The 18,444-nt window shown below is 54.3% G+C and overlaps 8 protein-coding genes across 8 annotated transcripts; 2 read left to right on the top strand and 6 right to left on the bottom strand.

Annotated features, from left to right (window-relative positions):
* Window positions 1–24: 24 nt before the first annotated feature.
* On the bottom strand, window positions 25–1,573 carry QC762_300290 (uncharacterized protein; the record flags this gene model as incomplete). The annotated part of the gene is made up of 3 exons (XM_062888342.1): window positions 1,098–1,573; window positions 800–1,022; window positions 25–731 (listed from the first exon to the last, which is right to left on the bottom strand). Exons 1-3 carry the CDS (start codon window positions 1,296–1,298, stop codon window positions 25–27), a joined length of 1,131 nt encoding a protein of 376 aa, XP_062744174.1. The 5' UTR covers window positions 1,299–1,573.
* Window positions 1,574–3,103: 1,530 nt separating this feature from the next.
* On the bottom strand, window positions 3,104–5,779 carry QC762_300280 (uncharacterized protein; the record flags this gene model as incomplete). Its single annotated transcript, XM_062888341.1, has 2 exons — window positions 3,104–4,147; window positions 4,212–5,779. 2 exons carry the CDS (start codon window positions 5,777–5,779, stop codon window positions 3,715–3,717), a joined length of 2,001 nt encoding a protein of 666 aa, XP_062744173.1. The 3' UTR covers window positions 3,104–3,714.
* Window positions 5,780–6,279: 500 nt separating this feature from the next.
* Window positions 6,280–6,884, top strand: ats1 (Peroxygenase 1; the record flags this gene model as incomplete). Its single annotated transcript, XM_062888340.1, has 3 exons — window positions 6,280–6,319; window positions 6,399–6,849; window positions 6,878–6,884. The coding sequence occupies 3 exons, from the start codon at window positions 6,280–6,282 to the stop codon at window positions 6,882–6,884; spliced, it is 498 nt and encodes a 165-aa protein (XP_062744172.1).
* A 33-nt stretch (window positions 6,885–6,917) lies between these two features.
* QC762_300260 (uncharacterized protein) lies at window positions 6,918–8,036 on the bottom strand (the record flags this gene model as incomplete). The annotated part of the gene is made up of 1 exon (XM_062888339.1): window positions 6,918–8,036. The coding sequence occupies one exon, from the start codon at window positions 8,034–8,036 to the stop codon at window positions 6,918–6,920; it is 1,119 nt and encodes a 372-aa protein (XP_062744171.1).
* An 842-nt stretch (window positions 8,037–8,878) lies between these two features.
* SWI6 (transcriptional regulator swi6) lies at window positions 8,879–11,508 on the top strand (the record flags this gene model as incomplete). Its single annotated transcript, XM_062888338.1, is given in 4 exon segments — window positions 8,879–8,961; window positions 8,980–9,076; window positions 9,136–10,786; window positions 10,841–11,508. The coding sequence occupies 4 exon segments, from the start codon at window positions 8,879–8,881 to the stop codon at window positions 11,506–11,508; spliced, it is 2,499 nt and encodes an 832-aa protein (XP_062744170.1).
* Window positions 11,509–12,216: 708 nt separating this feature from the next.
* On the bottom strand, window positions 12,217–14,368 carry QC762_300240 (uncharacterized protein). Its single transcript, XM_062888337.1, has 6 exons — window positions 14,084–14,368; window positions 13,474–14,027; window positions 13,148–13,418; window positions 12,798–13,080; window positions 12,494–12,740; window positions 12,217–12,435 (listed from the first exon to the last, which is right to left on the bottom strand). The coding sequence occupies exons 1-6, from the start codon at window positions 14,261–14,263 to the stop codon at window positions 12,297–12,299; spliced, it is 1,674 nt and encodes a 557-aa protein (XP_062744169.1). The 5' UTR covers window positions 14,264–14,368; the 3' UTR covers window positions 12,217–12,296.
* Window positions 14,369–14,616: 248 nt separating this feature from the next.
* QC762_300235 (uncharacterized protein) lies at window positions 14,617–15,669 on the bottom strand (the record flags this gene model as incomplete). The annotated part of the gene is made up of 1 exon (XM_062888336.1): window positions 14,617–15,669. One exon carries the CDS (start codon window positions 15,667–15,669, stop codon window positions 14,617–14,619), a length of 1,053 nt encoding a protein of 350 aa, XP_062744168.1.
* A 681-nt stretch (window positions 15,670–16,350) lies between these two features.
* LAG1_1 (sphingosine N-acyltransferase lag1) lies at window positions 16,351–17,160 on the bottom strand (the record flags this gene model as incomplete). The annotated part of the gene is made up of 1 exon (XM_062883439.1): window positions 16,351–17,160. One exon carries the CDS (start codon window positions 17,158–17,160, stop codon window positions 16,351–16,353), a length of 810 nt encoding a protein of 269 aa, XP_062744167.1.
* Between the last annotated feature and the right edge of the window lie 1,284 nt (window positions 17,161–18,444).

Raw genomic sequence — 18,444 nt, 5'->3', positions numbered from 1 at the left:
GTGGTTAGGCATCGTTCTGCCAATCTACTTCCGGGCAGCTGGGCCTTGCTCTGCCTCGACGTCCAGCTTCGCGGTACTGCTGCCGTCGTAGCTGTCCAGGTCCATGTACGCATCGCCGTCCAGCTTCTTGCCATTGACGCTCACCATCCGAAACACGGCCCCCCGATCACACCTGAAATCGGCACCCTCCTCTTCCCCGTTCAGCTTCCCCTTTTTGCTGCCCGCAGTCATCTTGCCCAGACTCCTACTCCCGGCTCGGTTGTGGGAATATCCCGCCGCCGTCGAGCCCCCGTTCTTCCAGAACTTGACCAGCGACTTCAACCATGGCACGCAACCGCAAATAACTCCCAAATGCACCTCGACGGCCGTCCAGATCCAGAGGTGAAACCCCTCCCAAGTCACGTCGTATGTCCTTTCCACCACATGCCAGATCCAGTACAGTCGCAAAATGGCCCCAATGACAACCACGCCCCCAAACGAGAATAGGACGATGAGCGCGATGCGTTGCGAGAGCGGGAGACGGGCCTTGTACAAGGTCGGCAGTGGCAAAATCCAGACCAAGAAATCGGACAACACGGTCAGGGACGCCTGGGTTATGAGCGGCGGGCCCTCGGGGACGCAGTCTGACTTGCTAAAGATGATGTTCCAGTAGGAAGATGTTGGCCGGCATTGGGTGAAGAGGACGACGATGAAGGCCGAGTTGAACAGGGCGACAAACGCAATGGTGCCCTCTGTTGTGGTCATGTCAGCACCATATCAACGACCAACGTACTACCAGAACGGCAAGAGAACAACGCACGAGTGAGCTTTCGGAACCACGACCCTTGGGGCGCAAGACGGAGGTAGCTGATCAGGATAGACACCTTGGCAAAGCTGGTCGCGAAGACAAATAGAGCCTGCACGGCCATGGACACCTTGCGGTTGGATACGATGGTCTCATACTTGAGATCCCAAATATGAAGGCTCCAGCCGTACAGGGAGGACGCCAGAATGACGCACACTGTTACTCCCGTTCCGCACAACTAGGTACCAGTCAGGTCAGAAAACGGTCACATCCTGCCAAAGCTACTCCGAGAATAGGGGCATATAAAACATACAGCGGCGGCCACCATGAACCAATCGTCGGATTCGACCTTGCCCATGATGCTGATACGGACGTAGAAACGGAGGAGTAGAACGATGAGGGCGATGGGAAGCATGATGAGCTGGATGATCAGAAGAGCCGGACCTCTCGTCTCAGGATTCTCATAATTGGCTGGAGGCCAGCTGGCTCTGACCTCGGGTGGTGGTAGTCTCATGGCGCCTGGCTTGTCGTCCCTTGCCCGCCCAAATCGTAGTAATCCCCGAATCCAGTTTCTTTAGCGTGGACCTCTTTCTTTCCCCGACCTTGCGGTCGAGAAGAATGCCGAGATTCGCGCCGGTGATCTCCCTGCCCGATTGGTGTTGATGTACCTATGTATGTGCAGAGTCGACGGGGATGTGAAGGACAGAAAACCGGGACAAGACGGGACGGCTTGTTGCTGCAGGTGATTGTCGCCTACAAGGCTGAATAAAGGAATATCAAAAGAAGGAACGGGAACCAGAAAGCCCAGAGGAGAGGAACCGTTCGGTAAAAGATTCCGGGGAAGGCTGGCCCTCATATATACCACGTCCATATTTGGCACTCGTTTGCTGGGCGTTGCACTCATGGCCTAGGGAGGAGGCGGGCACACAGACAATCTTCCTCACACTAATTCCCCCCACCGCCCCCTTGTGCTTTTCACCATTTATCGACGCGACAGTCAGATCCTCCAGAAGAGGTAACGGAGAAAAAAACCACCAACACTAGCGGGATGCCAACCGATGTCACCTTCGACACGGCGGCTTGGCCCCCCTTTGCCAGTCGACGACCAGCTTGAAAATCGCACCCGAATGCTGCAGCCAGGTGAGCTAACCAGTTTTGTGTCAGTCGTTCTCTCGCTTGTTGAGAGACGTTGGGATAACAACAGGGTGATCCCCGGCTTCGCTTTGCCCCCCAACTGCAAGAGCCTCTGTTGCTGGCTGTCGAGCCAAGGGCCCAGCATCGGCTTCTTCATCTCTCAAGATGCGACAGACCCGCCGATTGCCAATGCTCGAAGGCGCTCGGGGAGTGAAGAAAACCGGGGACCCTCCCAAATGCCTCACCTCACCAGGCGGCTGGTACCCTCACACTGCGCAGAAAATGTCACGGTGACCAACGATACCCCTGAACCCATCCGTGGCTGTCAATCTCAAACATCCACCCAAGCCAGCTTCCCCTTCGAGTACCGGGACATTGATGAGCCTATCGCTGCAGCTTACAACTCGCTACCTAACAACGGCTATGAACTCGTCAGCTAGCGTTTCTTGGATATCATTCAGAAAAGATACGCACGGCCTTGCCCGTCATGGCGCGTCTCGTTGCTCACAATCGATTGATCACGCTTTCTTTTTCCTGACCCGAGAGGCCCCGCTCTCTCCAATCTTTTGAACGATTTTGACAGATTCCACGGCTCCATGCGGATCGTGGAGAAGAAGACTGGAGACGGAGAGAGAGGCGGAAAGAGGAGTTTCTTCTCCGAGAATCCACGGCATCCTCAACATCTCCAGCGTTACTGCGGCTCCACCTACGCCGGGCAGGCTCCATTCCGGCTAACGGACAATGGATAGATAACATGGCCGCCCGGGCTCAAGACTATGAGCAGACACCAAACCTCATCAGGGAGATAAAGATCGAGGGTGTGAAACAAATTGGCTCACACAGGCAGTACAGGCAGTTGTATATGTATGGACCACCTGGTGGACAATTCCCTGGGCAACCCGTTGCCAATGCTCTGGAAACTGATATGGAAGCAATATGCGTGGCGTGTATATGACGGGAACTAGCGCGATGCGGCACACACTTGCAGCCCGAGAGGGCCAAAAAAAAAAAAAAAAAAAAAAAAAAGGAAAGAAAAAAAAAAGAAAACGGGATAGATCAAGAACTCAAGAAGCTCGGATTCGGCAACGTCCTCGCTTCGAAGTTCATCACATCCTTTTTGGTTTGTTATTGCAATATATCAAGTCCAACTTGCCTGTCAATATCTTTCCATTCTCTTCGGCATGCTTTTCTTCCATTAGTAGATCGGAATATCCGGGCCATGCTGCCCAAAGGATCAACGCTCGAACGCCGCCGGGGGCTGGTTCAGCTCGGTGTCTGGACGTCAAAATGCACGTGGAATTCAGGGGGTGGCCCGGCGGGGTCAGTGAGGTGGTCCACCTGCGACTTGGAAAGGAAAACGCGGGGTGAAGCCAGGCCGAGATCCCGTCTGTTCATCGGTTTGGGCCGGGCAAGGAGCAAGATTGGCCCATATTGTATTATCAAGTCACTGACACCTCAATCGTGAGGAAGAATTTTATCATCAACTGAGCTGGATCGTCTACCCCCTCCCCCCCCAAAACGTCTGCATCAACTGCCAAGCTGTCATGTGCAAAGACTATAGCACACCCTCGATAACTTCCCCCTCAGTCGATGGCCCTGACAAGGCTATTTTGATACGTGAAGCACGGAATGTCAAAGCACATGCAGCTCATGATACACATCCACCTACGTGCATACGTACCAAACAAGACAAAAGCAACATGCCCATTGTTTCGCAGATCCTCGCCGTTTTTTCTATGGTCTCTCCGACAAGGTATCCAAAAGCCCAATGTTTGAGCGAATCTTGAAGTGCAACTCTAAGCTTGAGAAGCGACCATCACAATCCTCCCCTCGAGCTTGGGTTTAATCGCCCGTGTCCAGCTAACCTCACCCTCGCTGTCCTTGAGCCCCTCCACGCAGTCCTTGCCATCATCAACACCCGCAATACGACACCACTTCCTAAAGAACTTGCGCATCACCCTCAGCTCCCTGTCAGTGTCTCTGACTTCGGTCCGGTGTACGTCCTCATCCGGTGACTCTTCGTCGGACGAGTCGTCTTCTGCGTGACCAACCAAGGGGCTGACGCTTGATCTCCTTTCTCGGAGTTTGGCAGGTGTGAAATAGTCCCATCCCTTGTGCGAGTTGTTGGTGGTGTCGCCGTGTTTTCTCCTGTCTCCTGGCTGGCGGGTCTCGGTTGGTGACGCTGGCAAAGTGGGACAGCTGGAGGAAGTCTCTTGTACCACCTTGTCCCTATTTTGATGTCCTGTTAGTTTTCTGACGGGCTCTGCGCGTCCGAGTAAAGGGGGAAACAAACCAATGTCTTGCCAATGATGGACCCCATCTGGCCCACTTGTTCATGACGGTCAGCGCCATAAAATACTGCCTCAGCATCGCTGAGATCAAGATGCCGTTCTCTTCCGAAACAACCTCTTCACAATCACCACCCTCGGATTGGATCAGCAAGGCTTTGTACCCATCCTTTCCTCTGGCCATATACCCTCTAGTAGCCATGACATAGACCTTCTCCTTATCCAGCGGCTGACCGCCAATCTCCACCCACAACACCCTCTCCCCCACCGGCAGCAAAGGGTCAAACCTAAACTTGATATTCGACACCTGCGGAAACCTCCCCTCCAGCGCCGGGTACAAACTCACCCCGTTCTCCAGCGCGTCCCAGATATTCCTCCCCGCCGCCTTGATCACCACCACCGGATCCTCAAACGGGAAACAATCCGTCACATCCTTCACCCTAACCGGGCCCGGCGAGTAGATTTGATCCCCCCTTATCGTCCCCGCCGCCATCAGCGCACAGTCCGCCCCGTAATGCCCCCTCATGATATCACAAACCCAATTCCCAATGTTCGACTCTCTCGTCCTCACAGTCGTAAACCGCGCATCCAACGGCTCCGCCGTCCACCCAATCGGCTTCTCCAGACTCTTCTTAAGCTTCGCCGTCAAGCCCTCGACCAGCTTCTCCGTCTCCTGATCCTTCTTGATCGCTCGTACAATGTCCCTCCGAACAATATCCACGTCCCACTTCTTGGCCGTCCCATCCAGGTCCTGATTCCGCCTCAGCTCGATATAACTCAGCTGTTTAAAATCCGCCCCTGATCTCAGCACATGGGTCCCGTTGATGTAACTATGCGCATAAAAGTGGTCGTGCCCGCCCAGAATAAGATCAATCATGCCCCCTCCCAGATTCCTCGCAAGCTTGTTGTCGTTTGGCTCTCTTTGATGAGTGAGCGCGATAATCACGTCAGCGCCTTGCTCCTTCAGCTCCGGCACCAGCTCCTGGGCCACCTCACTGGCCGACCGGTAAACGATATCAGGCGGAAGGGAGTTGATCGTGTCCAACCACTCCCTTTCCCCGAGACCGATCAGCCCAATCTTGATCCCGTTTGACGTGGTGATCATGTGGGTCTTCTTCGCGTTACCCAGTGGGACACCTTCGCCCAAAGCAGGATCAAGGACGTTGGCGAGGAGCCAGGGGAAGCGGCACTTGGAAGATAGATGGCGAAACTGCCTGACCCCAAAATCCAGGTCGTGGTTCCCCACGCAGGTGGCGAGGGTGCCGATGTTGTTCAAGATGGGGACCATGTGGGAGCCTTTGGTGATGGAGGATTCAAGGGAGGGGTTGAAGACGTCCCCCGAGAACAGGGGGACGAGGTCGGGGAGGTTGTTGTTGGGCTGGGGCGGGGAGCGGTATTCTTTTACTACTGTCATGAAGCGGGAGACGCCTCCGGCGGGTTCGGCCGAGGAGGAGTCGAGGTGGTAGACATCGTTGTAGTGGAGGATGCGGACGTCGGGGGGGTCGTTGACCGTGTCACGGCCCGAGGCAAAGGTGACGGTTGGTTCGGCGGTGGGGGTGTGAGATGCACTCATTTTGTTGGTGATTGGCCAAGATCAGATGAGTATGCCTTGACTGATGGGTGGTAAGAATGCTTCAGTACAGTACAGAGGGCGATGATGTCAGAGGGGTAAAAGCAGAGCTCATGGGAGGATGTTAAAGAGAAACGGAATTCCCCGGTGTGGTGTGCTGTGTGCCCGAACAGACACACTCTGCAGCGTGCGGTGAGGGATCGGAAATGGATGGCGGGGTCGTTGATTGGAGTAAGCAGAACACAAAATCGTACAAGCCATGTCAAGAGATGACCCAGTAGTTTACACACATGCTGAGGATGAACTGGTGATCAGATCAGCTCAGATCGGATCCCCACATCCCCAGGTACACGCGGTCAACACTGTCAATGGATAGGCGCGCCCTTGGGTGGGTGGTACCTAATCGATTATCCAATTGACCCCACCACGGAACTTGTTATAGTGCGGGGCATTATTGACTCAATGGTCTTCCACAAGACAGAGAAGCTCAGCGTATGTACAACATGTCTCCAGATCCAATTGTTCGTCACGCTAGACGCGAGGGTATGTTTCCCACCGATTGCAGCTGTTCCAGCCCGGAATACACCGTCACACAAGCTTGGTATTGACTGGCACAACACAGATGTTCCCGCCATCCTCGAGCTGATCCGTGAACTCGCCGACTATGAACACGAGCTCAGCAGCGTCGAAGCCACCGAGGAAAAACTACTATGTACCATCGCCTTTGCCCCCTCCTCGTCCACATCTACCGTTCCTGCTGCCGACGAAACCGAGCCGACATCCTCAAACAAGCCAGCCCGCTGCCTGATCCTCCTGAGCCCCCAAGGCATCCCCGCTGGTATCGCGCTGTATTTCTACAACTATAGCACCTGGCGCGCCCGCCCCGGCATCTACCTCGAAGATCTCTACGTCAAGCAGAGCGAGCGCAAAAAGGGGTACGGCAAGAGACTGCTAGTCGAGTTGGCCAAGGAAGTCGTGGCCTTAAAGGGAGGGCGGCTTGAGTGGAGTGTGCTCAAGTGGAATGAACCCTCCATCAAGTTCTACGAAAGCATTGGCGCCAATATGATGAGCGAGTGGGTTGGCATGCGTGTTGACGGCGAGGGGTTGAATAAGTTGGCAGCGCTTTTGGACTAAGAGAGCCTTATCGTGCCGATTTCCGTCCCCTCTTTTTTGGGCCCTTGGTTTTGTTGCTGAGCGATGCGTCGACTGGCAGGGACTCAAAAAATTCCATCCCAGAGGTTGTTGCTGTTGGAGCCTGGAAAGGTGCCCTCGCCCAAGTGACACGATAGCCACCCTTTTCTGGGTCGCGCGTCCCCTTTGCAGTGAGGAGCCATATCGACTTGACGAGACGTTTCCAGAATTTGGCTGTGTATATGTGACGGTCCACTGGCTGAGTGTTCCCGTGTGGCGTGTTCTCATCCAAAGCCCCGCTGAGCAACCTTTGCTTCTTATTTTGTGCAACATCAACCAGGCCAACCGGCCTCGTAGCGTAGAGCTGCCATTTCCACTCGCCTGCTTGCGCGTCGGCATCTCCTGCCAAACTCTTCGCGGCAGACCTCCGAGAGGGTACGTACCATCCGGCCTCTTCAAATTTCCCTTCGGCCACCAGAGCAAGCCTGTCCCATTCGGATTCCGGCAACGGAGGAAGTACTCGGTCGGCCAGGCTGGCATATAGCTTCCTGACCTTCGTTCTCGCCACCTTTTCCGGGAACGGATTGCCGTACACATTCTCCTTTGGGATATTCTTGTCTGGCGAGACGGCGTGCTTGGGAAGCAGGGGCCCTCTGGGAGAGGATGGAAGACTTGTTTTTGCCTGGACCTTGGCAAATGCAAGAAGGGCCTCGGTATCCCACCCATCCAGCCAGTCTGGGTCCCTATCAAAGCTCCACGCTCGGGTACCGCTCACTTGTGCTTCCAGTTCCTCGGTGGTAGCTGGGGGCGGGCGTCGTACCAGATTGCCAAAGAGGTCCCGGCGTCGACTGCCAGTGCGGCCAAAAGCTTTGAGCAGAATCTTCTGCATCCGGTTCATGTCTCCGGCATTGGCAGCGCGCAAGACTCGGAGCTCATGATGGGCATCCTTGAGCTTCTTTCGAAGGCGGTCATTGTCAACGTGGCCCTTCTGATATCGACGGAAGCGGTCCTTGATCTGGTGATCGACATGTGGACGGGCCAGCGAAGGCAGGTATGACGATTCGCGGAGGAGCTGTCGATAGAGGCCAAGGGTGGTCGTTGGAGGGGGTAATTGAAGTGGTCGGGACATGTTGCGGAGAATCAAATCACCCAGGCTCCCGTGCCATGGCTGGCTGATGAAGCAGGCAGTGAGTGCTTCCACTGCTGTGCATAGGAGAAGTGTTGGGAAGAGGTGCCGTCGAAAAGAATGATGGTCTCCAGTGGGAGCTTGGACCACCTGGAATCGAGGCTCAACGGGTGCACGGTTAAAAAAAAAAGCAAGAAAAACACAACCTGCAAGGTAAACAGATAAAGAAAGAAAAGAAAAAAAGAGGATGGTCTGTGCGGCTGGCGCGTGAAGTGTGCGGCGCCAAGATGTGGCCCCACCTCGCTTCCGAGTAATTGAAGGGCACGCGACGAGAACAGAGGGCGCGCAGCAAGACAAGGCGCGAAAGAACACGAAAATCACACGTCTTAATTGATTAGGAACTCTATCCGTATCTTTGCTCCATACTTTGCTCCAACTACTTGGACCAACTGCTTGGTCTGTCGCTATATTGTACGACCTCTCCTCGACGGCCCACCACCGCTCGCAACAGACGGCCGATTTCTCTCCTCCCTCTGCCCTCCTCCCTCTGCCCTCCTCCCTCTGCCCTCCTCCCACTGCCCTCCTCCCCCTGCCCTCCCCCCCCTCTCTCGAGAATATCGACGACAACCACCACGACATCACACTTAAGCATATCCTTAATCACGCCCCATACATACATAATATCTTTACCGTATCGTATTCTTCCCCGGATGGCCTGCTGAATGGCCTCGGCAACCGTCGCAACCTCTGTCGCTGCCACCTCCCATCGCCCGTCCTTCTCTGGGCCCGCCTCCACCACTCTGATACCTACTCCCACCCCTCCACCTCCCCAGACTGCTGCCACTATGCAGTTGTCACAACAGATGACCGCCTCGCAGCAGTCTCATCAGTACCCCCAGCCCTCCTCCCAGCAGCCCTTCTCCATGAGCCAACCCTCCTCCATGAGCCAACCCTCCTCCCAGACTCTCAACTTGCAGTCTTCCTATCGCCAGTACACCGACCCAGCACCACAGCCCGCTGAGCATGTTATGCCTATATACTCGGTTAGTCCTGGATCCTGAACTCCCTTCCTGGTGTGTGGACAGCTACTAACTCTTTCCAGGCTCTCTACTCGGGTGTTGGTGTCTACGAAACCGAAGCCAATGGCATAACCGTCATGCGCCGCCAGAGTGATGGCTGGCTCAATGCGACACAAATCCTAAAGGTGGCAGGGGTGGAAAAGGGACGCCGGACAAAAATCTTGGAAAAGGAGATCCAGACGGGCGAGCATGAAAAGGTTCAGGGTGGCTACGGGAAATACCAGGGCACATGGATCCCTTTTGAACGCGGTCTCGAGGTTTGCCGTCAGTATGGCGTCCATGAGGTGCTCCATGCACTTCTCACCCACAAGCGGGGCCAAGATGGAGGAAGCGCCCCCGATGTCGACACGCCAACAAAAGAACAGGCCATGGCTGCCCAGAGGAAGCGTCTGTACAACGCAAGCTCTCAGGAGAGCCGCGGAGGTGGTGTTCAACAGGGTGGCACATTCTTCAAGAGCATTTCGTCGACCGCATCCCATGCTATCAATGCTATTAGCAAAGCCAGGTTCGAGTCGCCCGCTCCCAGAAATCGCAACCCTCCGTCTCGCGCTCCCAGCTTCCAACGCCAGCCGTCCATGCAAGATGCTGGTGACTTCCCACCAAACTCCCAGCACAGTTTTGTGTCCAACTATGGGGCCCCCGAATCCGCCTTTGGTTCTCAAGAGACACAGCCGGTGGTCAACGAGACGGTCGAGCCTGCGCGCAAGAGGCAAAGAATTCTCACACCCGCTCACAGCTTTGGAGGGCTCACCCCGACCTATCCAAGTATGAACCCCTACGCCGAGAACTTTCCCGGGTCACCCACCGAGCCGAACGAGTCGTTCATCTATTCCCGGAACGAGCCGGAGTATGCTCCTGGTCCGCTGCGTCCGCTGCCATACGAAACAGCTCCCGAGGCCGAGGCGAAACGCAGCATGCTGATGCAGCTGTTCCTCAACACGGCCGGCCCTGACGAAAACCAAAAGAGCATCCTCCGCAACATGATCCCGCAAGAACTTGACGGTCCCATTGATGCTCAGAGCAACACAGCCCTCATCTGGGCTGCCACTCTTGCCCGGATGCCACTCTTGAGAGCCCTCGTGGAGGCGGGATCTAGTCCATTCCGTGTGAACGCATCCGGAGAAACGGCCCTGATGAGGGCTTGTAATGCCACCAATTCCATGGAACACGGGTGCTTCCCCGATCTTCTGGACATTCTGGGCGGTACCCTGGATGTGAGAGATGACAAGGGCAGGACGGTGCTGCATCACATTGCCCTCGTCAGTGCGGTACAAGGTAGGAATGTATGCACCCGGTACTATCTTGAGAGCTTACTTGAGTGGGTGGTCCGCCAAGGGAGCAATCCAAGCAGTCAGAGCCAGACTTATGGAAGCAACGGGCTTGCCTCGTCAAGAATGAACATTGGTCGGTTCATGGGAGAGATTGTCAACGCACAAGACAACCGAGGTGACACGGCCCTGAACGTGGCAGCACGTGTGGGCAACCGAAGCATCATCTCACAACTCATCGAGGTTGGCGCAGACCCTGAAATCGCCAATACCGCCGGTTTACGTCCCTTGGATTTTGGCATTGGGCTGGCAGATGGACACTCTGCCAGTGGCGAGACCGGGGAGAGAAACGCTCCTCAGGGGTCGAGACAGAAGAGCAGGGAGAATAGCGATGAGGTTGTCAACTGTGGGTTAATTTCCTTGCCTCGTCATGCGACATCCTTACTGACTCGAACCTCAGCCATCTCTCATCTTATCAACGAGTCAACCTCTCAGTTCCAGGGCGAACTCAAGAAGAAGCAAGACGCTATCGACGCGCTTCACGGATCTTTGCGCACAACCTCGGCCCAGGTTGGCGAGGCTCGCCGCAACCTAGAAGCTCTTCAAGAGAAGCTTACTGCCCAGCAGCTCGCCCGTCAAAAAGCCTCCAACCTTGCGCTGGCCTGTGAGGAGGAGGAAATGGGACTTCGTCAACTCGTACAGCAACACCGTGTCTCCGTCGACAATCTTGGGCCTGAGCAGGACTGGGCCGCCGAACTCAGGGCGGTTCTCACCGAAGCAAAGCAGCAAGCAGCCGACGACACCGGAGTGGACGGCCACCTCGCCGCCGACGCGGACAAGCCACATCCCGCTGCTCGTCTCCCTAGTGCCGCCGTGTTGCGTGCCAGAATCAGGGCGGTTCACGCCAGAGGGGAGCAGACACGACACATGGTTGGTAGACTGAAAGCACGGAGCAAGCAGCGGGAGCTGCAGTACCGGAAACTTGTCTCACTCTGCACACGCCGGCCAGAGGCAGAAGTCGACCGGCTGCTTGAAACTTTGACGAAAGCCGTCGAGTCGGAGAAGGGCGAGCTTGAACTTGGAAGAGTCAGGAGATTTCTTGGCGGGGTTGAGGGTGTCGTTGCTTGAATATTTCTACACGTTGTCATTAGGAAGTGGTGTTCTCTTGCTTGCATTAGGATTGGCGTTGAGGGAGGATACTTGGCCTTGTCCATTGTCACACATACTGTCATCGGAGTCTTGGATGACTGTCCCTATGGACAATTATTCTGTGTTCTTTCGGTTGGTCTTGTCGAACGGCCTGTTATTCAGGTCGAGTCTCTTTCTCTATCATTATACCATACTTCTTACCGCCATTCAGTATACCACACACACCAAGCATGGCGCCGTTGGCTTGCAAAGTTGATATTCGATAGAAGCTTTGGGGAACCGAGGGGAATCAGATGTTTGGCCGTTATATATTTACCAAATATTGAACATGATACATGTACCTACCCATATGCATGCTGCCGTACCCAAAATTTGATGCATCGAGGCCAGGTTTTGCCTGAATGATCTTTTCATCGGCGCTTCGCGCGCTGCCAGTGCAGCAACAGCAAGCCGACGACTCGCTGACAACGTTTCTGGTTCAACACGAGTTCAGCCGTACATGCACCCCAACGTTCGCAAGACTTTACGGGTATCTGAGTCGACCGGTTGCACTCGTTGCAAGCGAATCAGTGCTGTGTGTCATGCACTTCCTGAGAATGTGCGATAAGTGGGGGGTTAGGCAAGTGTGCCTTTACAACGGCGTCGGAGGATGTTAAGAGGCCTGAGGAGGGGGTGGTGTACAGATAACACAGATGTTTGTTGGGTCTGACTTGATGCCTTCTTCACAGACGGCTACTTCTCATTTGAGCCAAGGTACCTATCAAACTTCACACTTCATACATCTCGAGCTTGGAACGAGCCTCCCTATACTCCCGCTCAATACCCTCAACATGCTTGCTCGACCGGGGCCTGATCTCGCAGGGAAACGGCAACGGGCTAGAGTTGAACCCGTCCGAAAAGGCAAATCTTTCCACTCATCAGTTCCTTTCTTGCAGACCTCTGATGGGGGTAAGGGAACACTCACATGTCAACGTCGATCTCTTTGCCGGTCTTTTCATCCTTCGCAGGCTTCACATCAAACCCCCACAGTATCCTTGCAATGTTGATACTGACGGACGCCTGGCCGAGGTGCATCCCCGGACAAATTCTCCTACCCCACCCAAACGCGCTGTGGCCGGTTGTGCCGGGGTAGGCTGCTATCCTCTCCTTGTCCAAGAAACGCTCTGGGAGAAAAGTGTGGGGATCAGGGAAGTCCTTTTCATTGAGGTGGACTGTTATTATTAGTATGAGCTCTGTTTGAAAGACTTCAGCAGAGAAGGGATACGTACTACTCCACAAAGGCGCGATGATGGTGCTCCCCTTTGGGATGTACATCCCCTTGTACCAGTCATCTGCCGTGGTGGCGTGTGGGGTGCCACCCAAAACAGCGATGGGTCTCCAGCGGAGGGTTTCGGAAACGATGGCGTTGATATAGGGGAGATTCGGCAGGTCGTCAAACGTGGGCATTCTGTCTCGGCCAACAACATCATCGAGCTCAGCTTGGGCTTTTGGGATGAACGAATGCCCGAATTTGACACAAGCAAGCATGAACGACGCCAAGGATCCTGCGGACTGTTGTTTGTTTTGTTTGGTTAGTCTTGAGGGGAAAAAGGGGGCTGGTTCAGAGGTAACAACATACCGTCTCCACGCCAGCTCCAAAAGGTGTTCCTGCCGTATACGCCACCTCCAGGTCGGTCATTCCCAGTCCTTTTTGTTCATCCAATAAGTGCTTGGCGAAACAGTCCGGCAATCTTCCCTCGGCCATTCGAGACTTGACATCGTTCATCAACGAGGTGTACATCTGAACGTCCTTTTCCCTTTGTTCCAACACCATTCTCTTCCAAGGGGCAAGAATGGCGGGGACGTACTTCAGAGCAGGATAACGCTCGACTGCATATTTACCTGGAATACTGTCATGCGATCAGCTAACTGAACCTGTTCGCAGGTGGGATAGGGGAAAATTACTTCACCAAAGTCAACCTCTCCATCGCCAACCTGTTCATCTCAACCACCTCGTCCTTCCTCACGTCCGTCACCCTCCTCCCGTACGTCACCATGACAACCACACTGGCCGCATACCGCTCCATCCACTCCCTAAATCCTTCAGGTTTGTCGAGCAGCTCTTTCATCAAAACTTTGCTCTCCAGGCTCTGAATCCACCTGTACTTTTCTGACTGTCTCGCCATGAACCCGCTATGAAGCAGCTTCCTCCATCTTCTCCAGAAATCATTGTACCCAGCCATCAGCCCTCGCAAGTTGTTGGAGAGCAGCTCCTGGCCCATGATGAACCGTGGGCGGCTGGAGTAGATGCTCCCTTTGCGCTCGAGGAGGTCCCATGCTGCTTGAGCTGAACCTAGAAGGATGGTGGGCGTGGGGCCGAGTTGGAGGTAGACTACGTCGCCGTATTGTTGGTGGAGTTCTCGGAACCAGAGCCAGGGTTTGGAGATGCCTGTTTTGAGGGTTGGTGGTGAAGGAGGGAGTGAGGAGCGGTGGCGGGAGAGGTGATAGTTTTGTTTCAACTAGTTGAGTTAGCAGGATGAAACCATGTGCAAGCGGAACAGATGCTGAAACTCACACGTGGATAGTTGAGGATGAGATATGTGATTCCTAACCCCAGGGCTACTGTAATGAAGAATGTTGATAGCATCTTGAGATAGTCAAAGGTACATCTCTCCTCACCAGCAATTTCGAAAAAAAAAAAAAAAAAACCCTTGACAACAAAAGAGTGTTGAGCCCACGACTCGAGACGTTTCATGTCGTAATAAGCAGCTGAACGCACCGCAATTGGATGCCATTCCCCCTCATTCCGACACTGCCATCTCGGAGATCGGATGTGTATACCGACGGCGAAATCACAGCTTCCACGGTCGTCAAATGCCGGGTAAATGAATCCATTTCCCCAGCATGAGCTTGCCCGCATTCTTGGCGGCAAGCTTGAGTGGTGACCAATTGGGGTTTTTTTCCTCCAGGAAGCTACTCCGCACGCCGGGAACCGGGTCATGCCACTCTCACTTGTCTAAAGGATGTCATTTTCAGCCGTCTTATCATTCATTTCTCATAAACACCATGTACCTGGCAGCTATTCTGTGAATTTCCATGTCTTCATAATTAGATCGTAACCTTGACCACCTGTCCTCCGGTCAGATTTCCGGCTACAGCACCTCCTGTTCCAACATAAATGTGACCCCCGTCAAGGCCCAGGGCAACGGACGTGGGCGTCTTCAATGTGATGCCCGTATTTCCAGTTGCAACACCCCCAGGCCCGAGAACAACCGTCTGCGCAGTGGTCCCGTTGTTGTATCGCTTCACCTTGAGCAACGACCGATCCTGCCAGGCAATATAACCATCCGCATCCCCATCCACCACCAAGTCATCCAGCGAGTTCGTAAACCCAACAGGATCATCGCTCGTCGCCGTCATCAACACCTCCACACTCCCGACTTTATGCCCCAAACTGTTGACCTTGAACCGTCCGTAAACCCCCCTCGCACTATTGGTGAAATACACCCATCTCTGCCCGCCGTGCCGCTTGAGAAACAGCCCGTTCACCCCCGTGATCCCCAGAGACCCGCTCACGTTTGCCGGGTCCCCAAACAGCAACGGGTCCGCAAAAGCGACGCTGCTCGTCCGGGTGACGGTGTCGACCCTCAAGATCCTCCCGCCCCGGGAGTCGGCGCTGAGAACGACATTCCCCACCGCCACGAGCCCGTTCGCACTAATGACCCCGGGAACGGGGATTGTATCCACCACCGTCGCGCTCGACGCGTTCCACCCCAGCGACACGACGTACACGTTGACCGTGTTGTTCAAAAACTCAAAGTTGTCCCCGAGGATTCCAGCGGTGACGGCGTAGCGGTTTGCGCCGGATAACTTGGCGATGCCGGTCTGGGAGGTGGAGTTGGGGAGGGTGGTCACCACCGAGACGGAGGAGGTGACAGGGTTGAGGATGTGGAGCGGTGAGTTGATGTCTGGGCCAAAGTGGACAAAGGAGGTGAGGAGGAGGCGGGCGTCGGGGAGGACGAAGAGGTTCTCGATAAAGATTGGGTTGGTGGGGGGAAAGGAGAAGATTTCTGTGGCGATGTGGGAGAGGCCACGGAAACTTCCTCCCCTGGCGGCGGCGGCAAGGGGGAGGAGGGCGAAGAGAAATCGTGACGGCTTCATTTCTCCTCCTTCTGCTGTGGCCGAGAGGGTGAGAGTGAGGATGGGCTATCTAGAAGCCAGGTGTAAGCCGCAACGCTGTTATATACCCCAAGTTGAAGGCATCATCAGTACCACCCGTGAGGCTATTGACAGGGGCTGGGGGGGGGGTCCGCTGTAACCCCTCCCCAGAAAATGCAACCAACGTCCCACCTCCCTAGCCTAGAGTAAGATGGTGCGGGCTCGGCTTTGGCATGGCAGACGTGCCGAAACCGCTCCCAGAACTGCAGAAGAAGCGGGAAACGTGCAGTGAATCCCACGGTGAGGGTAGTCTTCGGTACGTCTTCTTGGGAAGGGTTTAGTGGGCGTTGAACTAGAGCTGCTGCCAAGGCAATAGGCACTTTGTAGTGTAGCCTTGGTTGGCTGCTGGAGCCACAAATCACCCGGGTGCCGAAAGAAAAGCAAAGGAGACGGAAAGGGGTTAGTAGGACGTAAAAATAGAGTCAGGTGACGGTGATTGACATGATTATGAACACATGTGAAGCCTTCTTGTGATGAGAACTTTCACAGGACCACCTCGATGCAAGTCCTTTTCAAACCCTGAAATATCACATTCCAAGCACTCTTGATTCGATCAACCTGCGTACCTATGCCAGCTTCGTACCAACATGAAGCCACATGATGCCCAGGTATACACTGTAAGCATCATCTGTACTCTGGACGCCCACCCTTCCTATGCGCCAACCCTTGAGTCGGTCTGTTGTTGCCCACCACTGTCACCGACGTATCATCTCCCCCCTCATCCTTAGCCTCAGACCTGTCCTCCTTTGCCACCCCAAGAACAACAAACTTGTAAGCGCTCCTAAACAAACAATACAACCAAAACATATTCAACGACTGTAACAAAGCCAACAGACTAAATGTGATGACGTTCGCCAGCGGGGACTTGTACTGTCCAGCCTCCCAATCCATCACATACGGCCCAACAGTGCTGAACACCCCCCAGGCAGCATCGAGTACAAGATCCGCAAGTTGATGTAGTGCCGCAAGTAAATCCACATGACGATACACAGCCCAAACGACCAGCCCTGCGCCTTGCTCTCCACGTAGTTTAGCGATTTTGATAGCGAAAGAAAAAAGTCGCTGATGTCGTGAGTAATGCAGACCGCGATACCCATATACGCAAAATGAAATCGGTAACTCAACGCCGCAAGCGCCACCGTGACGACGTGGTGTCCGATGAGCTGGTTGAAATCCTTGCGGCGAGCTTCCAAGCCCGACACCATCACCACGGCCTGCTGCATCCAGAAGGCGGCCTGGAGGAGGTAATAACACTTGAACCCTGCCTCGTGGGTGCGGTGCGGGAAGCCCTCGTACATTCCGTGCGTGCCAAAGTACCAGACTGGGGTGCGATGCATGAGATACATCCCCCAGGGTCCGATGATGGCGATGTACAGGGCTGTGTACATGTTTTCGGCGAAGCGCGCTCGTTTGGCGCGTGAGAGTATGCCACATTTGAGGGCGAGGGGGTTGAAGATCTCTTGCATGCAGAACTCGCGTGTAAAGGTAAGGAAAACGGTGTAGAAGATGACAAACGCGATGTCACGGGGGCCTTTGCCGTACTGCGCTGGAGTGAAGCCATCTCCCAGCTTATAGGATGGAAAGATGAATGGATAAACTGGAGTTGGCTCGGTCGGGTTGATGGCGTAGGCTAGCAAAATTGCAGCTGTGAGGATCAAGGGCAACCCACGAGCGGCGGAATGAGGTGGTCAGTGGTTCTTTTCTTATCTTGACACGACGTTTGGCGTCAGGCGTACTGGGAGCCATCTTCGATATGGAGCGTGCTTTTGATGATGAGAGTGAGAGCACCGAGGTTGCCATGGTCAACCACAGACATGACGGGAAGAGGATGGGAAGCAAGAGAGAATGAGTGAGGCCTTGTATTTAAATGTGGGTATGTAAACAGTCAGTCAGGCTCCGCACCAATGATGTGGCTTAAACGGATGCATGCTGGGCCAAAAGAGCCCCAACAGCATCCCGTTGTCGCTCGCTCGAGTGGAAAGACCAACCAATAAAATAATCTAGATTACAGGGGTGATATTGGATGGCTGCCATCGATGTTTTTGCCTGCTTTACCTCTCGTCAGGCGTTCAGGGGGCGTGCGAAAAAGCAATGCAATCATGAACTCTGTACAATGTTGGATGGTGTGCGCTATTTGTGTGAGGATCTAGCTCAGCTGATCTTCTCGGGTACATGTGCCTCCCCTTCAGAGCCCGGACTGCATCCTTGCACCCAGCTCTATCACATCCCGCACTGCAACATCACGATCATCACCCTGAGATTTGTGAGAGTCATCCAAAACAGGAAAGCTTGACATGGCTGGCAGTTTTTCCAATATTTTGCGCGGCAGCAATGCCACTCACGGTAACTGAATACACCCCAAGTAAAAACACAATGCCAGCCCCTGAAATACCGCAAAGAGGCGACCAATCTCTGGTCGAACTTTAGCTTGGTGAAAGGCGCCACAATGAGTGGAAGACAGAGCGATAGGAATATGGTTCAGCTCAGTGAAGAAGATACGATTTGAATCTGTCGTGTACGAGACTGTCATGACAGTCGAGCTGGAGCGAGAAGCAATTGTTGTGGCTTGATGAGTATAGAGTGGCAGTGTTGTGGTAATATCCGGTAAGACTGCAAGGTATGGCACTTAAGTAGGTAATAAGATGTAAAACAGATGCGGGCTTCTTCCCATTGGGACGCTTGCAACTGTACGCCTCGATTTGTAGAGGTACTATAGAC

Source organism: Podospora pseudocomata, chromosome 3 (assembly GCF_035222375.1).
Source record: "Podospora pseudocomata strain CBS 415.72m chromosome 3, whole genome shotgun sequence".
NCBI lineage: Eukaryota > Fungi > Ascomycota > Sordariomycetes > Sordariales > Podosporaceae > Podospora > Podospora pseudocomata.
The sequence above is the reverse complement of the archived record's forward strand: the minus strand, read 5'-3'. Positions and strand labels throughout refer to the sequence as shown.